At 47.4% G+C, this 27,190-nt stretch overlaps 1 protein-coding gene across 2 annotated transcripts in view; it reads right to left on the reverse strand.

Moving 5' to 3' along the window:
- CEP41 (centrosomal protein 41) overlaps window positions 1–27,190 on the reverse strand; it is a 562,782-nt gene that overhangs the window by 320,875 nt on the left and 214,717 nt on the right. For both annotated transcript variants that reach the window (XM_069629612.1, XM_069629613.1), the window contains exons 3-4: window positions 13,194–13,241; window positions 3,547–3,608 (exon numbers count right to left, since the gene is read on the reverse strand). In XM_069629612.1, coding sequence (XP_069485713.1) covers window positions 3,547–3,608; window positions 13,194–13,241 — 110 coding nt within the window. The remainder of the gene's footprint in view (window positions 1–3,546; window positions 3,609–13,193; window positions 13,242–27,190) is intronic.

Genomic DNA, 27,190 nt, shown 5'->3' on the forward strand with positions numbered 1-27,190 from the left:
ACTTGCCCGTCTGGCCACCTTAACACTTGTCGAGAACCTGTTGCCCTCCCCCCCTCCCATCCCCGTCCCTCTTCACTTGCACTCTCTCCTCTTTACTTCCCTTCCCACCTTGCACTTTGCATTGCCAAGATAGGCACTTCCCACCTCCCACGCCCTCTCTTGAACTTCCTGTTAATGCACTTGCACGATCCAAATGTCACAAGGCCTAATAGGACCGTTATTGTTATCTTCTCCCTTGTTCCTCCTCCCCTTTTTTGTCTTGTGGCTCCTTGAAACACCATTCTATTGTATAGACGCCTTTCAAATAACCAATAAAATAAAATTAAAAATCTTCACCAAGTATAATTGTTTGTTAGGACTTTGCTATACCAGCCACCCTTTTTCAACTTGGGGTTTAGTAACCCATGGATAACTTGGTTTGCTAATAATCTCACTTCTTTAACAGTGCTGTTTCCCTCGCACTGTGTTCTCAAGAAGCAATTTACTTTGACCACCCGGTAACCCACTTGTTCCTTTTAAGTTCACTAGTTGCTTCTGCGGAACGAAATACACTTCCCGGGAACCTGCTACCCCTTTCTCCTTCCCAGGGCTTACTGGTTGTCTCTAGCATTTCTCTGCTCTCTTCCGCTTCAGCATACTGCCTTTGTGCACGGCCTTTCAAGTGCTGCACTCTCGTATCAGCTTTCACGATGCGCAGTTCCCACTGCCCTCCAACTTTCAGCAGCAGTATTGTATTTCTTAAAATAAGCGGGTACACCAACAGCTCCTTTGCTACTGATCTCTTGCTCATGCTGATTCAATAGATCTTCCTGTTGTTGGAAGGTGGCATACATGTAGAATTTGTTTGGTACAAAAAACGCACCAATGCAATAGAACGTTGTTTAGTGGATTCGTGTTAATATGTAGGGATTCCTGATGTCCTTAACTGAACTCCAACAGTGCACTGAATAAACAGATGTAGGTCTATTGATTGCAAACAAAATGTTGCTCTCCATCTTCCCCCTCTCCCTTCGCCACTTTCAGCCCCCGCCCCACCGCATCCAGTTTAGCACACTCGCATGCCCCACCCCCTGCTGCTGCAACACTGGACATCATACAACACGTTGTGATGTCCAGGAGGCTTTCAGGTCACAATCGATATACACTTACTAGCACGAATGTCTCCTTATTTCTCAATTAATGACTCTGAATGGACCAAAATATATATATATATATATATATATATATATATATATATATATATATATATATATATATATATATATATATATTTTATTTAAAGCAATCTGAAAAGATAGTGAATGCTTTGAGTGTTTTAGTGGCAGCTGGAATTCTGCTTAGCACTGCTTTTCACACTGCCTGCTGGCTCTGGCGATAGGAATTTCAACATCACAACTCAAATTGAAGGAGTAGTGTAATTTTCTTATTATAGGCCTACAAGGTACTAAAGCAATATCTGTACAAGTTGTCTACATAGATTGCAGACTTTCATGTAGTTCGTATGGTGTAAAGTATCCCTGAGCATATGTTATAAGGACGCTGCAAGTCACAGAGGGGTTTGATAACCTTAAAGAGGCATGGGGCATCATGCCAAATAATGTGATGACCGAGGGACCACCAACTTCATTATCCATTTGATTCATTCTTATTATAAAATATATTCGGGTAGACAGAAATAATATGGAAAGGCTAGAGCAAGGGGTATAGCCACCCAACCAGATCCTCAGTTCAAGGTCACTTCCTATGCAGTCAAATAGTTACTCCCAAGGCTTTGGGATTTTATAGTGTCCTGACCGTTTTATTCTTGGCCCTTTGTCTTTCTTTACTGGTGCAAGGGTAGTCCGGCTCTCGCACTGGTCCTTCCCGGCTGCGTTACCCGGCACCACTACTCAGCACAAGGGGCGCTCTGTCTGATGGAGCTCAGGTGTCGGACAAGGCATAAATGGTTTGACCTAAGGGTAGCTCAACCTTTCCCCTCCTAATGGGTCTCAGCACTCTACCTTCCATCCTAAAGGTCACTTCACTTAGACTCTTGCCCCTGGCTTAAATCTGGCCAACAATCAAGCCCGCCTCCCCGTCCCCACATCATAGGGGCACCCTCTTGGCCCAGGAGGATCAAGGTCCCTTGGCCTTCCCTCCATAGCTTGCTCTCCCTTCTCCCATATTCACCCTCCTCCATTTATTGATATTTCGCCTTTTCTCCGTCTCACACTCTCCCAACTCATTCCCTTCTATCCTCCTCTCGGTGTTCTCCCTTTTGTTGCCCTACCCCCTCCTCTCGCCGTTAGTGTGCCACATCTATACCCTCTTCTTTGCACACCTCCCCCACTCTATCTTTCCACATGCCACACTTCTCTCTCCTCATTCAGACAGTCGTGCTCTGCCTCACTCCACTCCCTTCCCCTCTCCTCTGATGTTCCTCCTTCACCTCTCCTTTCCTTTCCTGAGCTTCTTCTCCTCTCCTTCCACCATTTCACTTCCTCCTCCACTGACTCTCCCTTACTCTGCTCGGACCTCTTCCTCGTCCTTCCTTCGTATCTTACTCCACGCCCCTGTTCCAGTGCTCACAATGTGTCTCCTAACCCCCACACCACCTCTGGCAAGCTCTCTCTTTACATTCTAGCAGGGCTAGTCAATGTCCTTGTGAGATGTGAGGCAGCAGCGGGCTGTGGCTGGTCTGGAGCTGTGGAAACCACAATTTCCATGTGCGAGGTCGATGACGAGGCAGACCGCGCTGTTGCTCAGCACAGCCGGGTTGGGAAATGGCCAACTGCTACGTTTGAGACAAACAGTGCTTTCTTCTCAGCCACCCGACTCCAGGATGATCTCATTGAGGTCTTCTGTTTAGTCCCCCTTCCTGCTTTATGGTTTTTAGTCTTGCCTGATAAACCGCCAGCTCTTGCGCTTGCTGCAAGATGGACTAAAGCAACATCCCATCAGCGTCCCTTCCATAACCCACAGTCACGGGCCCATGACTTTAGGTCACATTTCTTAGGCTACACTAGGGTTTTTGGAGCAGCTAAGATATCAGACCCCAGGATCATGGTCGGGGTCTTGGTGTGGTCTGAGATACAGGACATACAAGCCTTGAAATGGGAGGAGGGTCTGGGGAATCCCCCCTATACCACCTGTGGAGGGAACATTGCAGAGTGAAGGCCGGTCCCCGGCCCCCAGAGTCTCCCAGGCCTTAACCCCCAGGATCTCTCTTGTGACTTTGTCAAAGTCCCATTGTAAAGTCACACAAATCTGATGTCACAGCTAGCTTATGATGCGAATACTACATACAGATTTGAATAGGTCTAATTAGAGTGACACTGGCATCATACGTATAGAACATTTGTCGCTTGTACTTGGTAGCAGGAGGTTTAATGTGATTTCGACAATTCCCACTAGTACACAGGGAAAGAGTCTCTAGATTTCAACTGTGAAGATAAACAGTGTGACACAGCACTGCCCACTGGTCCATACATCTGTTGGATGTAAATACTTTGAACAAAAAACCTTTTACAATGAAGAAAGGCGAAGTAAAGTGCTCCCAAGACTCACCAGCTGGGCAAAGGTTGTAACTTTAAGTCTTTTGAAGAGTTCATCTTTTTTGTACCTGTAATCTGGAAAATAAATGCACATGTTTTAGACGTGTTAATTATTGACCTTCCAAAAGATCTGTCGACAAACAAAGCTCAATCTTCTATCGAAACCCAAAAGGAACAGTCAACCTTCCTGGCTGCTTCCTTTCCTCATTTAGACCCCTTTTTGGAATGTGCAAAAGATTACAAGTGTGTTACTGCCCCCCGACCACAGAGTCACTGACCCTAAGTCCTGCTGCCAAAAAAATATTTCAGACATTCGGGCAGGATGACATGGACAGACCACCTAGAACCAAGTTAGGATTCAAGGCCAACTTATTTCAGGCTGTTTTTGGAATAATACCAACTTCTATACAACAACCTTGTGTAGTTGAAACATCTGTCGGAGAATGAAGGATTTGCAGGGGCAGAGTCAGATAAGATTTCGTTCTAATTTCACCAAGAAATGAGGACACAGCTGGCCTGACATGGCTGGCCCCGAAGCCTTAGAGTGTGGGAGATCTCACTCCAAAATCTCTGTGCTTAGTATTCAAAGCTCTCTTTCAGTGCCATGTGAATGTTAAAGGTATTTGTATCACGCACCGTCACCAACGGAGTTGGTCCCCAGGCGGGTCTGTAAACGAGAAGGCGACGTGGGTTAGTAAGGTGAAGAGGGAGTAGGATAGTGAGAGAAGTGGTGTCCTGTTGGCGGCTTCAGATCGGTATACACCGTGCGCTGAGCTTCGGATCGATGTCAGGCCTTGTGTGCTGTTGGTGCGGCTTATGTGTTTTTTGTTGTTGCGGTGTGGTGAAGTGCGTGCGGCTTGCTGTGCGAGAAGGGGTTATGCAGATTTTTGTATCGGTATCAACTACTCTACTGTCCAAAGGAAGGACACCTCCATCCCGCCCCCAAGGTCTCTAGATAACATTTTGAGGTGGGAGTAATTTGATCCCTACTGCTTAAGGGAGTAGATACGTAATTCCAATATTAATGCATAAAACATTTTGGGTATTCAATATAAATATGAAATGTAAAACCAATATCTTTCTATAATTCATACATCGTTACACCTAGTCATTCGTGTAAAACGACCTTAAAGGTTCCTGATGTGATCAGTCAATTAAAACACTAGCGCCTCTTCCTGTGCGCTTGCCTGCTGGTGCCACTGATCCAAACACACACACATCTCCATGGGGGTATGTGTGGGAGGGCTAGGGGTGATGAGGAGCAGAGTCATATTGCTCCATTGTATGACATCTTTTGCTGTGGCATTAGTCTCTTGTGCTTTTTGTCCTTTTTTTTTAATCGATAAAGCTTCTGAAAAAGTTATCCTGTGCAAGGACTTGGGAATGTAGGTATTATCCAGACCGATGCTCAATTTATTGGCCAGACATATACTGCACCCTTTCCTTGGTTGGAAAAATCCATTACAGCGTACAGGAAACCTTCTCAGAAGCACACCTCATCGAACCTAGACTCTTAGGGGAACCCCATCATTAAATGCAGGATGGGATCTTGGGTGGATTGGACCTACTCAGGGCTGCCAAAGGGATTCCTTTCCGATTAGTTAGGTGCAAGAAAAGGAAGCAATGTGACTGGCCAATAAATCATCCATCTTTCAAAACACAGGATAACTTTTTGCGAATCGATTTTTTACACCCGCTTCCAAGAACAAGATGAGGCTGTGGGTGATGGAACTTCTGGTATCTGTGTGGCGGTAGATCTGTAAGCGACTGTCCATCTCATATAAAATAAATACCCTGCCATAAACTGAGCATTCAATGCCTGTCTCCTGCAAAAGCAGTACCCACTCCATCACTGTATTACCAATCTGTCTCTTGTGACAATAGTGTTTCACTGTAAATGACCTCTTGTGGCAGTGATGTCCAGGTCACTTATCTTTCCTGCTCAGCTCTTGTAACATCATTGCATTCTTCTGCGTGTCTCTTCTAACATTCGTTTTCACACTGTGCGTCCCTTTTGTGAGATCAATACACACTCTTCCCTCTAAGCCATGAACTCCCACACCATTAGTGCACTGTTCTGCCTGTGCCTTGTGACAGCAACTCTCATTCCCTCCTTGTCATTTGTGACATTAACTGACTGTCTTGTCACATCACAGCATAACCCTGCCTGTGTCATTTGGCTTGAAGTGCCCACTCGTATCAGTGCATACATTCATTGAACACTGACATTTATTTCATTAATGCTGGCATGTGCACACTTAAAGATACGGACCTAAAACTTTGCAAATGCTGCAAAATACATCTGCTTTGATTTCTCGGAGCAAGGAACCAGACGCAAGCGCACATCAAAGATCAAAGCAGAACAATGCTGTGCCCTCTCCGGTCATACATACCTGGCTCTGCTTGACCACTCGATTCATCCAAGCTCTGGGACATGACTAAAGGCAATTTTCTAAATGCACAGGATCCGAAGATATTGGATCTTCGCTGCTCTGCTGGTCTCAATCAATGGCAGAAATAACCTGGAGCGCACGGAGGACGCTGTTAAAACTCTGCCCACCCCACCGACACAACAGCGTCTAGAATGCCCCTTCCATCAGTTCTGCACTGCAGCATCTGATGTCCCACACTCTGGTGTTCACGTTACAACAAGGAGACAGAGCAGCGCTTGTACGGAGCTTAATGTGGACACACTATCCACGAGAAATCAAGGAGGGCTTTGTGCAGTACCAGGAGTCACAAAGTGCCCGTTCTCGCAGGTACAGCAAAGTGCACATTGCCAACCAATCCCGAGAACAAAAGGCCTTCTGTGCTTCAACAAACCGAAGCAAACAGGAGCGTGAAGACAAAGTGAAACTCGATGCTCTTGGATGGGTTTGAACCGAAGGAATCAACATGGCATCCATCATTTGTAGGAGTGATGTTTCTGGATGAGGTCGCGGCTGATCCAAAGGAAGTTTCGAGTTTTGAAACCTGTAGAGTAAAAGCAGGCTTGCACACTGTCCATCGGTGCATCGGGTGCTTGTGGCATGCAGTGGGGCTGAGCAGAAAAGAGGGACACTTTGTCTAGCAGTCACCCCTTAGGGATGCAAATCTAGAAGATTTGCTAGTCTCATTCCTAGTCACCTGCAGATACTGCCCGATTTGCTCATCTGGTCCTGAATGGGCTGGCCAAAAAGTACTAGTGCTTGCATTCACTGCAGGCGCTGCAGAGGCTACTGCACAAGCGGGTAATGCTGCAGATGAACTGATTGCTGGGGCCATTAAGCTTTTCTACTGTTTTTGGAAAAAAACGAATTAAAAAATAGCATTGGTTTGCAACCTTTGCCTCTCCAGAACTTTTGCACTACAAATCCCATCATCTCCAGGCAGCATAGTCAAGGGTAAAGGATCATGGGAATCTTAGTCCAAAACATCTGGAGAGATAGGGGTTGCAGATCCCTGGTCGGGAGGATAGCTCAGCAGCAACGTGCTCGTCTTGGAAGCAAGACGACACTGAGCAACACAGGTTCAAGCCCCGAGTCTGCGCTTAGAAACCTCTGGGTATTAAGCGTGTTATAAATAACCTATCCTATCATATCATATATAGTGTCTGTGGGAAGCAATTAGTATGACGGTTAGGCACAATGCAGCTGTGAGATGTGTTTATGCTTCACACTTGAGACATACATTTGGCTATTTTTTTTTAAACAAAACAGACATCTATTCTATTCCAATGTCTTATCTGTACATTTGCTAAACTATAACTTTTCTATGACTGTAAGGTTATATTTTGCAGATAACCAGTGTGAGATGGGAATCAATGCAACACATCAGGACAAAGGAAAGTGGCACTGTTTTATTAGACTTAACACGGGGTTTGGGATCACTCCCATATGGTCTAGGGAAATGGTGCTAGAAGCAATATAGGATACTTGTGTTATGGGTGTCAGGATTGGATAGCTCCATATTTTTTTTCTTAACTGTAAACTACTTTTCCACTACAGAGCACACGGGTCCACCAAGCACAGGTTTGGCCATTAGCACTACGAAAAGCAAAACAAAACGTGTAAAACTGGTGGAAAAGGGTTAAAACGTTTCATTTAAACTACGTAGTGCAAAGTGAAAAGGCCACCCCCCTCTCCCTTATGCTTGTGGGAGGCATTTACAATGGATTCCTATGGATTTTGTTTAAAATCCATATTGATATATTTGGTTTATACAAACCTTTTATAGGGCGCACCATTTGCACTAGCCACTGGCTTGTGAGAATGAGCTTGGTGGGTGAGAAATGGTGTGAGGTGTGTATTTATAGAATTGAGGTGGCGAAGGCTAGTAGCTTGCAACTTACATTTTTGCCTTTTGACTTTTATATACAAAAAGATACCTGTATATCTAATACATAAAGATATTTAATAAGCAACCATAAACAAATTCCATAATGCACCGTGAATCTCCCTACATCCCCTATTATATGTCACTTATGCTCTTTCCTATGTTAAATCACCGTTTTCTATCAAAGTGATTATGATTCGATCTCAACAAATCTCATACTAGCCCAAATTATTTTTTAAATCCTCCCCCCACATTATATAGTCTTGCACATTATAGGGCTCATTCCGAGTCTGCCGGTCTGGTAAAAAAGTGCTGGTCTCCAAGGAGACCGGCACTTTACAGAACCGCCCGAGTGCCGGTGTAGCTATATGCTGGAGGTAACCCAGGTGTCACACCGGCCAAAAAAGGCCTTTTTAACAAAGACGGCAAATCCCCTCATGAAGTCCAATGGGACTCCATGAATGTGGATTAAAACCACTCTGCTGGCACCCGTAATCCGGCGGCAATGCCGCCGGACCAGGTACTGGTAACAGTAACAGCCTTTGCCAGTATCCTGGCGGCCCTACCGCCAGGATACCGGCAAGGATGTAATGAGGCCCTATCTTCTCTCTGCCTGGACCATGCATATTAATATCTTTAAAGCAGTTTTATGCAAGGGGGCTGCCAGTGTGCCATTAAATGGAATAAAAATCCCAAACATTCTTTTTCCACAATCTACATGTTTAATTATCGGATGAAATCTTCAGCCACACCATTATCTAAAAACAGGCAGCGCTCAAAGGAATCCACTGGTTTTATGCCAGTCTGAAAATGTCACAGTGGAGTAAAACTATTCCTTTTTTGCAGGCAGAGCAGTAATTCAAGGCTGAAATGATACTATCCTTCCATGCAGTCACTGGCAAAAAGAGTTTAAATCCCCCTGAGCATAAAAAAGGTGTTAAGATATGAGACACTCGTAGGCCTTTGTCATCCTATTTTACACTCCCAGGACTTGAAAACGAGGCCTTCTGTGCTCCAAGGGCCTACCTGTGGGAATAAATGATCTTACCCAACTAATACATAGTCTGGAGGATACCGCACCCAACTCACTTCTTGCCTACATAATTCAGAAAGATAGCTGTATCAGTCCAACTTCAACTACAAATAAGTACGCCACACCGTTACCTTACGGTACATATCCAGCTTCAGAAATTCCTACCTTCTAGGCATGGTTCACCCTCCTGTTTAAAAATCAATGAGATTTCATCCTACACTTGTCTGGAGGTTCTCAGGCTGTGTTATATTAACCCAGCAGCCACGCTCACCCTCCTGAGCCCAGGTTTTCTCTGTTCATGGTCTGCGTCTGGACACTTCCCAGCAACTAACTGGGAGGAAGCCCTCCACTTTCTGCCCTCTAGCCCACTCTGCCTTTGGTTATTGCAAGTGTCTGAGATATATACTTAAGTGGGAATTTAACTTTCTCTCATTCTCTGCCTCTGGTCTTTACCAGTGTCTGAGCTATAGCTCTCAACAGGACAGGCTTCTCCTTAGTTTCTGGGCCTGGACTCAGCAATTCACGCTGGAGACCAAGTAATAATACTGGGTCACACAACCGCTCTCATATGGGGCCCAAGATGGGCACGTATTTATATCTGATTCACGACAATATGTTCAAGTATCCATAATATACCATACTTCTTAGAGAAAGGAAGATAAGTCTTTCTGATTCATATCAAAAATGATTTATCCATAGTAGTTCAAACAAAAAGCTATCACTAATAATCCTTAGTGAGGAAGCAGTTGCCACAATCCACATGTATTAGACTAAAAAAGCCAATGCATTTCGGAAATTATTTCCTTCATCAGGGCGAGTCTCATTGGTGTGGTCAGTGGTGAAAAACAGAACGTCCTGCGTTCATGCCCACTCAGCAGTGGGTAGTAAATGACATTATGCACAAAGGCATGGAGAAAATCCACTCGTGCTTACAAGGAAACCAATCTTGTAATACACAGAAACGATCCTCCACTGTGCAGCTGCAGGGCAGTGACTCAGAAATTGTCTGAGATATAGCCATCAGCAGGCTATTAGTGTTCTCTACAGTGGTAGAGCTAAGGCAGGGCCGGGGGTAGTTGCTGTCACTTGGCATCCTCCTCCATGCCCCCCTTCTCTCCCTGGGTTGAAGCTTGCGCCAATTCTGTCAGAGTGCAACAGCCCTACCACACTGCGATCCTTGCCCACAGCTGGTACATGCACCAGAATGGAGACTCCATTGGAGGCTTGGTGATCACCGGCGGGGACTATACTCTCCATTGCTCCATGCAGTGACGTCAGGGCAGTGTGGCCCCGGCGTGGGCCCAATCACAAGACGTGGCTCTGTAACAAGGAGGTAAAAGCCAAGCAAACCCACGGCTTGGTGGTTCTCAACTGGCTCCCACTTCTTTTTTCGACCTTGGGTTCTAGTGGACCTGCCTCTGCTTCTTCCTTGTTTTTACCTAGATGTCTGGATTCCAATCTGGACCTGTTGCGATGATCTTCCCTTGGATTGGCCCTGTACCTTGATGACTAGAACTGGAGTAGTTTTCTATGGAATAGGATCTGGGACTGTTTATATGGATTGCCCTATGGATTGTTGAACAGGAACGGTTTCCCTTGTTTCAGAACATGATTGGGTTGCCAGCACTGCTACTGGATTATTTCGTGGATTTGTGACCTTGAACTTCTGTAATGGAGGCATGGTATCACATGTATGACACTGACTCAAGAGCTACAAGTTTCAAAACATTTATTACATTCTTGGGGTTTGGCAAAACTCCTACTTTGCTCTATAGCTATGATGGGCATAGTGTCTGCCATCAAATAATAAAGAAAACAGTGCTAGTCAGTCTATGTCAAATGAAAGTGGCCTATACTAACAAAACATAATGCCTGCCCTATATCTTAGACAGAAAGTGAGTAAAGGTGAATGTGCATGCATCGGAAAGTCGGTGTTAAAACATGAAGGATCAAAGTGGCTGAGTCAGCTCTCCTCCCCACGTTGGACAGCACCGAGTAAGGTGGTCCCCGTAAACAGGATGACACACTCCGGCTCAGGTTATCAAAAACAGGCAATTCAAAAAGTGGGTCGAGGCCCGCTTGTCCTTCCACATTAAAGTCACTTATTCCAGTTTTCCAAAAGTTCTTTCACAGTTCAACAGAAGTTCACGTAGGTCTCCCTCAGCTGGGCTCGGACCTCTCAACATTAAGTACCCGATTCCACATAGATCTCACTCAGCCATACTCGGACCTCGCAATCACAGCACTTGCAGGGGTTGCCTTCCCCAAGCTTCATTCACATTCGTTATGGGTTCCCTGCCTCTAACGTATTTCATGTTCCCGGTCTCCCTCAGTCAGGCTAAGACCTTTCAATGATGTCAAAAACCTTTGAGTGTGCAAGGTTTTTTCCATAGACCTCTGCAGGACCACTTTCACTTCAGCTCTCCCTTATGTCATTTGCCCCAGTGTCTCTTGGTCTTGGTCGTTCCATAACACAATCAGCAGAGTTCAAAGAGATCTTTCTCTTAAGGCAATCACCTTTAACTTCCCCTGTCGACAGGATTAATCTTTACCATTGCGCATTTCAGAGTTCGTTCACTTGCGGCTTTATAACAAGACATCAAACATTTTGCGGAGACTTTTGAGTGGGCTACTTCCTTTCGCCGGACCACTCCGCTACTCTGTATCACTGGCTTCACAGTTATCGGTAACTTTTAAGTTTACGATTAGTTTGCTTTCTTTTGCGTCTCATCAGCATGCGTGCAACCTTCAATTGTGAGATACACTGTTGCGGCTTCAATCTTTCCTCGACAGAAACCGGCCTTTCATGTCTTTAGCTAACTCACAGAGTGTGTGCATTTCATCTTGTCTCTGCAGCCTTGATTCACGAGTCAAGGTTGATTTCGCAGGGTTGGCCTCGCCTCCCCAACTCTGTTGTTCACTTGGGAGGGTCGCTGGTGTCCTTGACACACAATTCAGGCTTCTTCTTGTCTGGGATTTGGCTTTCACTGTGCATCCTTTACGGTTTCGTGGAGGCAACAACCTCCTCCAGAGATCTTCAGGGTTTCCCTACCGTTCGCTCTGGCCCCTCGGTCGGTCGTCCTGCTCCAGTGGGTTCACCTTTGCACCGGAAGGTCTGCTCCTTCTCGGGTCTCACCTTGCTCAGAGTGTGTCTCTATGTGCCGCCTTTTATCTGTGTGGGGGGAGCTAATGGGTTTCAGATGTATCTGATTAAGGTCAAGTGCCTGACCTAACGGGAAATATCCCGCACTCGTCCACCCCCAGGTTCTGGATCCAAGAGGCGATGCCCGTGCCCTGGCCACCTGAGAGAGAGAAACCCAGCGACAAGCAAGTGAGACACCCGTTGGTTTCTCACACTGCTTACTGTGTTTTTTGGGGAGTATGGATTGGCGTCACCTCGTAGCCCTCCTGGTGTCTCGCTCTTCCAAAACCTTTTATGTGCAACTCTAAAGAACTGACCGAATAGTATATCATTACTTCATTCTTTTTTTTAAAAAAAGGATGCAAAATGAATGATTTCAATGTTTTATTTCCAAGATTTACCTGGGATCGGTGAGGAGAGGGGCATAACCCATTAAGGGCGCTGACACTACTCAGTCAGTGCTTACACTAATTTGGGAGGGGAGATGTGAATGCTACTCCACTGAAAATATGCACTTGCCAACAGTGACTTTGAATCATTATATAAAACTGGTGTCCCCTCTGGCCCACCAAGCTGCATTTGCCACTAGTTCGCTCTAAACCTGGCTCCACCCCTTTTCTGCGATGTAGCCCTCACAGCCTTTTAACTATTTTACTCTTCATGGTCTCTCCCAGTTTTTGGGTTACATCACTCAGTAAGCTCATATGTCCAAAACTGCTGTTTCCCAAGTTTTTGATCTTGGGCTCCTTCTCCTGCTTTCTCTGACATTCGGTATGTGACACTCTCTGCATGGCTCTGTGCCCGTTTATACTTCTACTGATAATCTTGTTCACCCAACGACTGCCATTATTGGTTATTCCCCTACTGAACGTGTTATGGGAAGCAAATGTAATGTACAAATGTGAAGTCCACTTTCTGAGAGCATTAAATGTTGACTGGGTGAAAGTGATGGTTTTAGCTGACACAAACTCTACCTTGGGTGAATTTTGGTTCACAGTTTGCCCAAGTGTACTTCGCGACATATATCCTTAATCTCTAGAACAAGGCTGTGAAATAAGTGAGAGCCTGTCTTCCCTGCGGAGTGCTGCCCACGGTGCTTGTTGTGGCATATACCACCACTGAGAAGGTTATGCCAGTCCTCCCATCACAGAGATGTAAACGGTCTACTTACTTCTCTTGATTTCCTCTAGTTTTTCAATGTACTTCGTCATGCTGTTACCTGGGAAGAAAAACAAATGTTAGTACCCATAAACAACACTGCAGGAAACTATCCTAAACCTTACCAAGAACGAAAAAAACATAACGTAGATAGTACGGCAAGCATATCAGGGTGTTGAAGCTGTACATGGGAACTATGTAAAGTTCCATAAACTGATGGAATTAATTCTTGGAAGGAAACCTAATCTGTTCCTTGAGAAGGAAAGTGGGAAAATGGTGCAACTGCCGTTAATGGAGGTAACTCCTATGCAGGTCACTGGAGCAAGTATCACTCACCTCAGGAATTCCCTCCTGTGAGCACCACAAGTAATTTCTTCTCTTAAGCAACATTAGGACTAACACCAGTGTTCAAAAAGGGGGCCATTATCCACAGTTTACCACACACTGTTCCCAATTGATTGCTTCCATATTGACATTGCAAGAATCGAAATAAGGATTGGAGGAGCAGGCTCTAAAAAAAGCTCCTGGGGATAGAGCATCATTCAGTAAGCAGGACCTACCTCTGGGAAACAAAAGCGAGTCACAAATCTAACTTTCACAATAGAATGTTTTGTCCATGGTCAATTACCCATTACACGTGAACAGTCTTCTACATGTGTCCAAACTCTCAACACATTGACAAACACAGAGAGTTAATGTCAGGTAGGTGTGCGCATATGTCAGCAATTGGCCTACAGAGTCAAAAGGCTAGGCTTTTAGGCTACAAACAGGAGCCATTTACCTGCTGGCAATTTCAAATGCTCCTTTCATACCATTCTTTAGCTTCAGAGTGTGCGGGTCTCCATACAGAAAGGCTGAATACTGTCCCAGGAGGGACATTTGGCACGGTGGTGCACAATGGCATGAACAGATTCAGCACCTAGGCCTTATTAATATGCATTTAAACACCACCTCCAAAATGCCATAGATCAGCTCCCCCTCAAAAAGATGTATCCACATGGTCTTCTCCCCACCAACCCGCATCTGGTCATTGTTCCGCACCAAGATACATTTGGTCAATTCTCTGCACCAAAATGCATCTCCCACTCTACGCCAAGGTACATCTCAGCATCTTCCCCACTAAAGAATCTAAACATATCCCCATAAAAATCTCACACTAAGATGCATCTTAAGACCTTCACCACTATGATAAATTCCTCCCCCTCATAATGATCCCCCTCTCCCCAGTAAGATACAGCTCAGAATCTTTCCTCAAGGTATATCTCCTCACTTCCCATAAAACGAAGGTGCAATCAACAGCCCCAATAATAATCTCTGAATCTACCGCCACCTGGGAACTCAGCATGTCCCCCAAATGAAAATTCAAGTGGGCATCTTCTCCACCAATTGGCAGGTCAGCATTTGCATGTATCCCTCTTAATAGGGTACAAAATAGGAGCATTCCACAGACTTCATGTTAGCCCCTCCCAGTATCGGTTATAGGTTAAAGGATCGAAAAAAAGGGTCGAATGGTCAAAGGATCAACTCAAAAGTACCGAAAACAAAAAGGATCACTTTTTTTAACCTTTTTTTTGGGGTGGGGGGATCCCCCCATCCCGTTTTTTTGGTAAAAACCATTTTTTTTTACCTATACGAAAACCAAAAAATATATATAAGAAAATAAATAAATAAATAGATCCTTTTGTTTGCGGCCCTATTGTGTCGATCCTTTTGCATTCGATCCTTTTTCATTTGATGCTTTAACTGGACAGCCATCTTAAGCAACATATCCAACCAGGAAACAGCACATCACACCCCCGCCTATGATAAAGCATAGCATATCACCAATTAAGAGACTTCTGAGAATCTCTGCTCATCAAGAAACATTTTAGCATCTTTTCAAACCAAAAAACATCGCAGCATCTTTCCTGCCAGAAAGGCAGCTCATCAATTGGGCTCATTATGCTGCATCCCCCCACACCATAATACATCAGCACCCTTTTCCACACTAAGATTTAGATCAACACTGTATGCCACCAAGATGCAGGTCATCATGTCCAACCGCCAACACTCTCAATACCACCTTCCACACCCAAGATGCATCCTAGTATCTCATGGCATTTGGATGCAGCTCATCATGTCCCACCTCCCACATTTACAATGCATAGTAGCATCTTTCCTGCCAGAAAGGCAGCTCAGCAATTGAGCTCACTATGCTGCATCTCCCCTGCTCAGCAGCATCCCCCCACACCATAATACAGCAGTACCCTTTCCCCAACTAAGATGTAGATCAACACTGTATGCCATCAAGATGCAAGTCATCATTTACAACCACCAACACACTCAATACCAACGTCCACACCAAAGATGCATCTAGTATCTCACCGCACTAGGATGCAGCTCATCATGTCCCACCACCAACAGTCATCGTACCAGCTCCCACGTTTACAATTCATCCTAATGTCTAACTGCATTGAATGCAGCTCATCATTTCACCTCTAGCACTACAAAGATACAGCTAGTCACTCTGTCCACCAACTCAGCAACTCTCTCCTTTAACATGCAACACAGTCATCATGAACCATTGTTTCTTTCAAACCATTTTAGCATCTGCATAGTTTACCTTTAGAGAAACATATTTTCAGGTCCCCAACATTCCACAGTAAATACTATGGACACTCTTCTTTGACACAGGACATCTGTAACCCTATTATTTAACTGGCTAGATATTTTAACATTGCTTCTTTCCTGAGATCAGCCAATTTTTAAACAATCCCAATCATTGGCAGCTATAGGAACCGATGCACGGGGCAATCCAGTGGTTTGACCAGAATCACACAATGAGGTGAAACTGGGCTCGTGAGATTAAAACCCAAGTTTCTAGGATCGAAGAACAGCAATGTAGTCACTAAAATGGAATGAAGGATAACCTTTAACTTATTCCACCATTTTCTGGAATTGCAAAGTAGCCCTGAATGGCACAGGTTAGGCACAGAGGGGCGTCCATTGCTCACTATGCTGAGGGAAACCAGCTGCCCCTCACTGATGAGGCCCGACAAGCCTGAAACATGTAAGTGTTTATCTAACCAGGTGGGATTTGGCAAAGCAGTTTGGGATGAACAGATCCCATTATTGGCAGTGGCAGGAATGATTTGCATATGGATAGTTCTTGTTCTCTAGAGGTCTAGATGGGATAAAAGAGAATAAACTGAAGCTGCAAAGAGTTGTTGCCACTGGTTATGATTAATTCAAGGCTTTCCAGCCATCACTTTTTAGTGTGTTCAATCTTTCAAAATGTATCAGTAGTCTCAAAGGTCTGAGCAAGAGAAAATGAGTGAGAACGAGAGACAAGGAGGGGAAAGAAAGAAACAGAGAGAGGGCGAGAGACAAGATAAATACAAGGTATGTATACTTCCTGCAAATCTATGACATAACATCTAAATAACACTATCCGAATACAAAAAACAGGACCTAAAAAGAATCCACAATAGAGGATCCTTGTACAACAGCCTTTCTCTATATACAATCCCCATGCATTTAATTGTGAAGTGGACCACATCCTGGGGGCAGCACCCGTGAAACCACTACCAAGTCCTGGATAACCTCACATCCCATAATTGTAAATATACAGTCTTTTTTCCTTTAGATCAAATTGTTTAGATGTCATAAATGATAACTCTGTGGATGGTCATGAAGTGGAGGTAACTATTGTACAACCTGTGCAAACTCTAAATTGGCAAAAATTAAATCCCAACTTGCCTTCATCTGTCTGAGAAAGGTAAATTGAGCACTTGACATCTAACTCTTACTCCCTCATTGACTTTTCATGCTCATCTTTAAGAGACTGGTCACCAGAGAATCTGCTAACTAAATATTTCTCACCCCACCCTTCTGCCTCTACCACCTCTGACACCCCACTTTCTTGACCACTGATTGTCTGACAAAGCGCAACTTGGCCTTTTACCAAAACAACCACACACCTTCACCTTGGTACAGTTAAAACTTTACTGCTAGCAGACACACCTCCCCTTGTCTCTACCCCAAGAACTGCATGCAACCGGCTTCATCGCTAGCATGTACACTCTCCCTTGCTTACCCCTTAGGCTTGTCTTGCCTTCTTGTACCAATGAATTCTTTCATGGGCCTCTCCTACTAGCCTATATCACTCCTATGATCGATGGATCCAAAATGTATGCCTTATAGTTAGTGCTTACCCAGACTTCCTTCTACCTTTACTGCTGCTTTCAACACTCCTGTCTATATGAGGCCGTGTAGTTATGGGTAAGTTGCTAAACCCATAGGAAGACCACTTTTTCGGCGGCTAACTTCGCTCCCCCTGGAGGAATCTTCACCAAACTGTCAGTATATGGGGCCCACTGAATTTTTATGGAAAGTTGGGTGAGGTTTCGTGGAGGGGTGGCGTTTGGGGGGCAAAGTTATAAGGAGCGTCCCAAACATTTCTTTTCTCCATAGACTGAATGGGGAAAACTTTGCGCACGGCTACAGGCAGAACGGCTGGATGGATTTTAACCAAATTTGCGGCAGGAGAGGGGGCTTGGTTAAGAAAGTGTGCTTTTGTGTGTTGTGGAAATCCGACCAGTAATTTTGTTGCAAAGAACTGAAATGTATGTCTAAAAAAAAAAATTGTGATATCTGGCTCTGCTCCACGAACAAAAGTCACATTGGCTTGCAGTACGCCGTGATGTCGGCGAACATTGGATGCGGCCGGTGGTTGACTAGAGGGAAGCGTGCTGTGCGTCAACATTTTTTGGGAAACGCCACCATGGTGTATCGGAGGATAGTGTTGTGGTGTTTGTGCCAAGCCCCTAAGGCATTGTGTGCATGGCTTGGGCTCTTGTACGTAACAGTGTGCCCACTAAAATTAGTCATATCTGGCTCCGCTCCGGCATCCCATTTCCCTGTTTGCTGCGCAGTCAAAAGTTTGAATGCACTGCAGTGTGCGGTGATGTGATGTGTGTCATACGTTTTCGAGAACGCCAGCATGTTGCATCAGAGGACATTGCGGCGGCAAAAGGGTCTGGAAAACATACTTTACGGCATCTGGTGGTGGGAAGAAGGGAAGGAAAGGGTGGGGGTGTGAGAAGTGGTTCATCTGATATATCTCAGAAGAAGAAAGTGGTGTGCCAGCGGTATCCGTGCCTACTACGCCAATTTGCAGTTACCTCAACAGGCAACAACATTGTGTGGTGATTGCAAGCAGCCTTAGTTATGGCATGACAGCTCCAGCAGCAATCTCCTTCTGTGATGAGTGGTGGAAGGCTGAATTGTAGAAGGGTAGTGCTTTCCACACGACCTGAACATTTAAACACAGCGTGTACTATGGTGTGTTGTGTGTGGCAAGTCCATTTCCCCTTCAATGCGTCGCTGTAGCCCTTGCACGGAAAAGTATGTCCACTGGTTGCAGGTAAGTTTTACATTGTTGCTTTGTGTGTGTGTGGTTTGGCTGCAAAATTAGTGGAAAGGGAAGGACTGCTCCTGCTTTACTGGGGCACAGCACTCGTGGTACTTGGGGAAGCGCACATGCCACATTATGTGCTTCTCAGCATGCTGGCCAATGGAAATTGGACTGTGGGGATTGTCCAATCAGGTGCTCAGGGTGTGCATCACAGGAAAGGGTGGCAATTTTTTATTCATTAATTGGTGTAGTGAGGCTGGCAGAGATGAAGAGAAGCACAGTTTTCATTGTAGGTGATGCCCTTCTGCAAGATCTGTTCCAGTATGCTGTCGAAAGAGGCTTTGTGGTGCGGTGTCGATGTCTGCAGTTTCAGCGTTGTGCTTGCAGAATGTCGACGAGTGGCCACTTTCACAACTGTACGTGTTGTGGTTATGCACCGTTACGCTCACCTGGACCCCACAGGGGTGTCGATCGGACACGGACAGCTGCGGTCTCCTTCAACGTGATGCGTAGTGCAGAGATGACTGTCTGGACTGGCCCGCCTAGTCTTGTCTGCTGGACCCGAAGAAGTATTTTCCTGCAAGTGGAGACAGGGATTAACTACCTGTGGGTTTTAGCGATGGCCTCCCAACTGTTCTCTCTCTCCCCCACTAATCACCTCCGATATCTCCTTAGTAACCTCACCTTATGTTCGTAAAAGAGGAGCTCTCCATCCTGCGTGTCTTGCAGGGGCGCGTAGATACCAGTTACTTCACTGGTTTGAAGGCATTGGGAGAGTTCCGGTAAGTATTGACTCTGAAGTCCCTGGCGGGATTGATAAGTATCAAGTCCAAAGAGTTCAATGTGCCTGATGTTCACTCTTGTCCCCTTCCTTCCTTAAGTTGCAACTGAGTTCGTGAGAAGAAGGTCTCTTAGCTGCTGCTGGCGTTCAGGTAAGAGTCTGTGTTACCCAACGCTGTCCGGTAACTATTGCATGCGTTAACGTGTTGTTTTTCTCCCTCTTTACAGATGCGGCATATGAAAATGTGGAGAGTTATGGAATAATACCGCCGGTGGTAAATCAGGTAAGTCTATGGTGGTAAGAGGTTGTATTTGTTGATGCCCTTGGCTCACCTTGTTTTTTCTTGTGTCCCCTAGGTGCCGGATTACGGCGAAGAAATGATGGAGACAGTGCCGGATCGAAAGATGCTGTGAGAACTGGTGAGTATGGTGCTGTGCTGGAGTTGGCGAAGCGACACGTGCAGGAATGATGTACTTTCCAGGTCGGGAGATGAAATGGTTCCGGAATTAGGTGAGAAATTTGAAATAAGTTTGTTTTCTAACCTTGTCCTTTTCTTCTTTATTCTAGGAGCTCCGGATTCGAGGCGGGCGTGGCAGAAGTCTGGATGCTGGCTGCAGGCATGGTGAGCGTCACGCTGCTGGATGCAGAATAACGCGAAGCATGTGCTGCTGTTCGGGTGTGGTTTATATAGCCTCCAAAGTAGTTCCAGGTAAGAAGTTCCCTAGAGCCACGCCCGTGTAAAAAATTGTCCCTGTAACAAAATAGTCCCATCCAGGCCTCATGTAGGCTTGGGCTCTTTTGCAGCATGGTCTGCATCAAGTAAGTAAAGTCTCTGAGCCTGGCGCCTATGGGGCCAGGACTGATTTCTATGATGAGCCTGGCGCCTAAGGCGCCAGGACTGAACCCAGACAGCCCCTAGCCGGGGCTGCTGAGGTTTAAACAAATGTCTGGATGCCTGCTCCCGGAGCTGAGGGCCTTGGTCCTGATGCCCGGGGGTAGGCATCATGACAGCATTATGGAGCCTCACATTTGGGTACCATGGCTTGCTCACGTGTATACCGTCAACTGAAGAAGTCGATGAAAGCAGTGAAGCTCATTTTTACCACTGCAAAGGTGCTTTTCTCATGTATACCACCAAGAATAGTATGGGGCTATTCCAATGAATGTTGTTGCCAGCCACAGGTCAGAAGTGGTCTTATCAGCAGAAGCATGTGTGACTTCTTGAGTGCTGCTGGGATGTTCTCCTGTGAGAATGACAACATTGGGTCTCGATATGTGCACCTTTTCAATGCAAATGGCATTTCTTTGACGACCAGTGGCAATGATATTTTGTTTTACAATCTACAGACTGCACTGAAGACAATTTACAGGCTGCACTGAAGACGCTATTGCAAGAATGTGAGGCGCACTACAAAAACACTTATAAAAACCGGAAAAAAGGTGTTTCTATGGAAGCAGCTTTAAAAATAAAAAAATAAAAATTTAAAATGCTCTTTTCAGAGCCACCACTACAAATGAAATCCCCTACCCTGGTTGAAATTTAGTACCCCACTCCCGCACACACAGCACGATAAATCCGCAGACATAGCAATATTTGCAGGGTTGCACGTGTCACATCCGGGCCTTTTGCAGATGGCAGACATAGAAATGGCCCTGTGGAGGCGACGGGATTGCTCAATAAGGTTTCTGGGTCTGGTTTGTACGCACAGACTGTGGTACACAGTGGCCCTCATTACGACCCTGGCGGAAATCGAAAAACGATGGCGGAAATGCAATACCGCCATCGAATAGCGCTCGGTGCGACTATGACCCGTCACCGCAAAGTACGAAGCCATTAGCGACACCGTAGTGAACGCCAACGCTAACTGCACCAAGCACGCGCGCGCGCGCCATGCCAAACCGCAAACACCACCATGGCGCAAGGGTACGCCAATTCCGACCCTAGCGGACATGTACCTAACGCCATCAGGCATGGCGTAATGTACCATTCCGCCATGGCGAGAAGTACGGCATCGCGAATCAACCGTAAACGGCCCCACTGAGTGCCTGTACACCGCTCCCTGCCCACAAAGTACAACTCCCCGTAGGTGCAATGAAGTCACAATGCAACCATTGAAATGTACAAGTCACCCATGCATGCCAACGAACAAAAGAAACACAACAGGGGCCAATGGGAGCTGCAGGGCACAGATGGCACGAATACAGAAGCCATCCCAATGGACATGACCACAGTCCCCCACCAAGAAACGCACGCAAACACAGGCACCTGTGACCAGCAATATTCCGAAAATCACATAATTCCACCAGTCCACCTGGCTGACCGGCATCTGTTACACAAAACCCAATCCCCCGCCCCTGAGCATGACAACATTCAAACAGTCATATTGGCAGCCCCCATCCCTGACCTCACTGGGCTTCGTAGGCAAACGCGCCCAGCACAGTACCACGCAACTAAACCCCGAAGCTGGAACCCAATGCAGATCTCCTCACAATACATCGCCCCCCAAATAGGCATATGCCACATCACTTGCAAAGAAAAACGCTACACGGGCCAAATCAGAATAGAAATTTTATGCACATCAAAGTCACCAAGCCCATACAGCCATCAGGCCATGAACTCCAAAACACAAATCACCATTGTGGGCTGCATCCGCAAGAAATGACCAGCCACTACCTGTGTGTCGCCCTGTTCCCCCATGGTACACAGAGCCACATTCACGTACGAAAAGGCAACATGGAAGCGCACAGAACCGCAGGGCCGACCCAATGGGGAGGCACTAGTCCAGCTGAAAGGCCGAAATGTTGCTCCGAGCCACCAGTACTGCGTAAGGGCATGTGGGCCATTGGCGATCGTCCCATAAGATCGTAATGCTGCTCCACTGATTAACACGAAGCAGCAGGTGTCGGGAGTAAAATCCATCTGCAGGAGTGGCATACAGATGGCAGTGGCAAAAGGGGAGGAGATACCTGTCAACCAAAAGAAAAGAACAAGAACAGAATGGCCATCAGAACTACATTCGAACAACTCACTTCAATGATCACACGAAATCCACAGCCATATGAAGGCTAGCCCACTCAAAAGGATCATCACCACCCCAAAACCACTTGCGACTCATAACCATCTATATCGAGGTGCAAACACCATCACAAACGAGTGTACCTGTGCATGCGTCTGTCAAAACAGAATCCATCAGATGGGAATGTTAACGTGCATGGACACAAGTGTCTGAGGGCGCCTCGAGACAGGGAGGGCTCAACAAGGCCAGATAGACGATGGTCCCACTATGGCAGCCCTGCATCACATAGCGTAGGGGAGGCGGATAGATCCCAAGAAGCCCTGTACATGGCAAACTGTATCAAATCACCTGCCCATGCATCCATTCATCATTCCCTCATCCCGGGATCAAAACGCCTGAATAATTACTCACATAAAATTAGAAACATCCATTGAGTCTGTGCGTTATGCAGCCTGCTAAATCCACAGTGCCCCAGCCCGTAATTCCAGTGTTGTGAAGTAACATGTATTTGGGAACGGCCGGCCTCATCGCCCACGTAGCTATTGCGCATCCCAAACTATTCATATCAATCATTGCTCCCTCGCCATGGGCCCTGTCTCAAGGACATTGAACAATAGAACGTTATATTTGCAGTCAGACCTGTGGGCATCTCCTCGCCGCTAGCTGGAAACCGAAAGCGCCGCCCTTCGAATTCCTCATTTGCAACATCACGTCGAAAAGGCATCTGTGGCCGTTTGAAATCACTAATTATTCCATCGAGTGCGGCTGTGTGTGAAAATGGCAACTGCCTTCACCCACAAATGGGACGCCCCGCCCGTCGTTGCAACTCGGTACAGTGATGAATGAGGGCCCACCGTTACTCGAGTACTACGTTCCACTGACCCTTCACAAGTCTGTTCGCGACTGCACAGATAGTATGGGAAACAATGGGACCACAGCAGAATGAACATATCAACCAATCTTACACGGCTATCGGGTACAAATACATGATTGCAATAGCAAGATACCATTCCCCGAATTGCAGCGTTGTGCGCGGGACGTGCTCGGCCAAAGGGGAGAGCAGTTTGCACAGGTGGAATTAATCACCACAGGTGGAGGCCATACAGCCTGGAAACACATAAATTGCACAGCCAGTCTCCTCCCACAACCACACCGAAATGCTACCGGCAGGACTCGCGATGTTGGCCCTGGGGGACCTGATAGCACTGCAAGTGCTCCGACTCCAAGAAGAAGACGAACACCAACTACAACCAGCCGCACGGAGGAGACGCAGGAGGAGGAGGAGGCCAAGGCAGGGCCAGCAAGGCCCACCAGCACAGCCACTACCACCACGCAGGCAGCCCGCAATACCACGCCTCCGAGCACATCCGTTCAACCTCACTGATGAGCAGATCCACACCCTCTACCGTCTGGACCGGGACACCATAGCCGCCATTGTGGACATGACACAGGCTGACCTTGTCAGCATGATAGATAGCCCAACCGCCATCCCACCCCTACTGAAGGTGGTGTCTGTACTCCACTTCCTGGCCACAGGCACCTACCAGCACACAGTCGGACAGTTGCATGGCATTTCTCAGCCACTGTTCTCACGGACACTATTGCAAGTGCTCGATGCCCTCCTGCAGCACGCAGACGACTACATCTCTCTACCACGCTCGGAGCAGGAAATTACCAACACAAAAGTGGGATTCCATGCACTTGCCGGCATACCGGGTTGCATTGGTGCCATCGACTGCACCCATGTGGAATTGGTCGTCCCACATGCCATGGAGGCCCAGTACCGCAACCGAAAACAATTTCATTCCCTGAATGTACAAATGGTGTGTGACTCCAACAGGATCATTACACATTGTTGTGCCCGATTCCCTGGATCAACCCATGATTCTATGGTCTTGAGGAACTCTACAATACCACGCTACATGGAGCGACACGCAGGGAACAGATCCTGGCTACTCGGTGAGTCTCATTACATGCATGATGATGTGGGGTATGTGAATTGGCAATGACCTGGCAGGAAGGGGGGGGGGGTGTGCGTACGTATCAATGGCATTCCACATCATCCGTTTCTCGTCCACATACAGGTGATGCTGGATATCCACTGAAGAGATGGCTCCTCACACCAGTCCGGAACCCACGGGACCAGCATGAGGAGGACTACAACCATGCCCACTCACGTACCCGTGTAGTCATAGAACAGGCATTCGGCCTACTGAAGGGCCGTTTCCGCTGCCTCAGCAGGTCTGGCGGGGCACTCCTGTACCGCCATGAGAAGGTTGCAAAGATGGTCATGGCATGTGTCATGCTCCACAACATGTGCGTACGTAGAAATGTGCCCATGCCCCCTGACGCAGAACTGCAAGCACCTGATGATGGTCATGATGAGGGTGGGGATGTGGCAGCACCTCATGGAGTCTGCGAGGCACCGGAGGCCCGTGACATTCGTCAGCATCTCATTGATGTATGCTTCTAGCACTCACGCCTGGTGGCTGATACATGGACACGGGACTCGTGGCACTGCGTGTGTCTGGGACATGCACAATATGGACTCTACGCCTATGATGGCCTATTACACAAAGATCAATGTCCACACATCTCATTGGTTTATCGTGCACTTTTTATGGCATATGTGATGTCATGTTGAACACCCTATCGACCCGCCACCCAAGTGAGCCCAACACACCCCCTCCACCCTCCTACCTCCCCCCCGAACACCAGTGTCCAAAGATGCTCATTGTCAGTGGGCTGTCGCTATTGCAAGTCCCCTCTGCGGGTATCAGGGGCACCCCTGCCTGTGGAGCGCAGGTTCCTTCCAGATCTACGTTGGGGGCTGCCCTGGACGGAACTTGCAACGGATGATGTGTCTGCCTGCTCACGTCCATGCATGTCCCTAAGGGTTTGCGAGAGCTCAGTGAGCACACGGCGCACTGCGGCAAGTTCGGCACATACGTCTTTGGACGTCGCATGCAGTTCCCCCCTCAGGCTCTCGGTGCTTCTCTCAATTTGTGCCCTTAGCGTCTCTGTACCTCTCTCCATTTCTGCCCTAAGTGTCTCAGTTGATGTTTCTATGTCTGCCTTAGTGCCCCCACATTCATCGGCATGGTCCTTGAGGAGTGTGGCCAGTTGCTGCTGTTGTTTGATCAACTGGTCGAGGGACTGTTGCCTCTGCTGGGCCATGGCCATTTGCGGGGGTGTCACAGAGGGGCTGTTGTCCTCATGCTGCCTTGCCACAGGGCTTGTGGGGGATGGCCAGTCGTCGTCTTGTGGGTGCCCCTGCGTGGTATCCTCATGTTGTACGGGATGGGACAGACAGGGGGATTGGGACAGGTCATGGATGGATCTGACTTCGGCATCCCCGTTTTCTGTGTCCGAGCATGCTGCCATCAATGGGGTGTCACCTATGGTGCTGCTGCCACCAGAGGCAGTGCCTTCTGTGGCATCCATTGGGGGGACCTGTGGTGGTGGTGTTGTGGGCATGCTGGCTGCTGGGGTGCCTGTTGATGTTCCCTCCTCTGTGCTGCCACCTGATTTGTGCTGCTGCCGTGTCTTGATGCGTGCAGCTGAGGTGGAGGGTCTCTGGCCGTTGGTCTTGGCCCTCTTTGCAGGTGTGCTGGTAGGGGTGTCCTGTAGCTCGTCGTTTGGATCGGACCCTGTGGTGGAGTAAAGGAGGGCGAGGGTTATTGATGGGTCTGTGGGAATTGGAATGGCATTGTATCACATGCTTTGGGGTGGTACCTGAGGGTGATTTGGGTCGGGGCCTTGGAGGTGCTTTGATTTGTGTGTGGAGTGAGGGTGCAGTTGTTTGGCAGCCTGCAGTTAGGGTGTGCCTGCTGCACGTGTAGTGCGTGTATTAGGGGTTTTTAATTATTTATGTATTTATTGTGGGTTTTAACGTGCGCTATCAGGCCGATGTGTGTGGACGTTCTCCTGGACATGTGTTTCTGTTGCACTATGTGGACGCATGGTACTTCACATGGATGGACTGTGTGGATTTGGCATTGTTTTATCTGGCCCACCTACCTGAATCTTCGGATGTCTGCACTCCTTTCTCCATCCCTCCGACTCCCTCTATGCTCTCCATTCCGATGGTGGAGGCACAGATTTCTTCCCAGGGGGTCAACTTGATGGGTGATTCAGGACCTCCCCCGGTGGCTGTGGCAATGTTGCGGTTGGCAGAGAGTATGCTGCGGACGCGTATCCGCAGGTCGTCCCATCGCTTGCGGCATTGCTGTGGGGTGCGGTCCCCACCGCACTTACCCGCTGTGCCACCAGAGCCCATATGGCCTTCTTGTTTGCAAGTGCCGTCCTGGTCATTTGCGTGCAGAAGACGACGGCAGCATTCTCCTGGAGGGTCTCTGTTAGCACGGTGAGTTCCTCACGGGAGAAGTGGACCTGCCGCTTGCGGTCGCACGCTTTCTTCGCTACTTTTCCCATTTTTCTTGGTTTCGCTAGGGTGGTTGACGGGTTGGGGTGTGTTTCAGGGTAGTGATTTTAGTGGTTGTGTGGTTTTAGTGTTTTTATAGGTGTACGCCGGGATGTTTCCCGTTCCGGGCCCATGTTTTAACTTCCGTTTCCGTATATTTCCGGTCACCGTACTTTCCGGTAGGCGCACACTGCGGTGACCGCTAAGAGGGGTGGCGGTATTGCACCTAGGGCGCCGTACGGCGGCGGTGTGGGCCGTTTTGGGGTCATTTCCGCCATCGCGGACTTTGCACTTCCGCCGTGGCGTGGTGCTCGTGCCCGATGGGTCGGAATGGGCCGCACTTTGCTCCTTCGTGCAATGGCGGAAACGCTATTTACGCTGTGGCGCTCCGGTC

This window comes from Ambystoma mexicanum, chromosome 12 (assembly GCF_040938575.1).
Source record: "Ambystoma mexicanum isolate Mex_15411 chromosome 12, UKY_AmexF1_1, whole genome shotgun sequence".
Classification (NCBI taxonomy): domain Eukaryota; kingdom Metazoa; phylum Chordata; class Amphibia; order Caudata; family Ambystomatidae; genus Ambystoma; species Ambystoma mexicanum.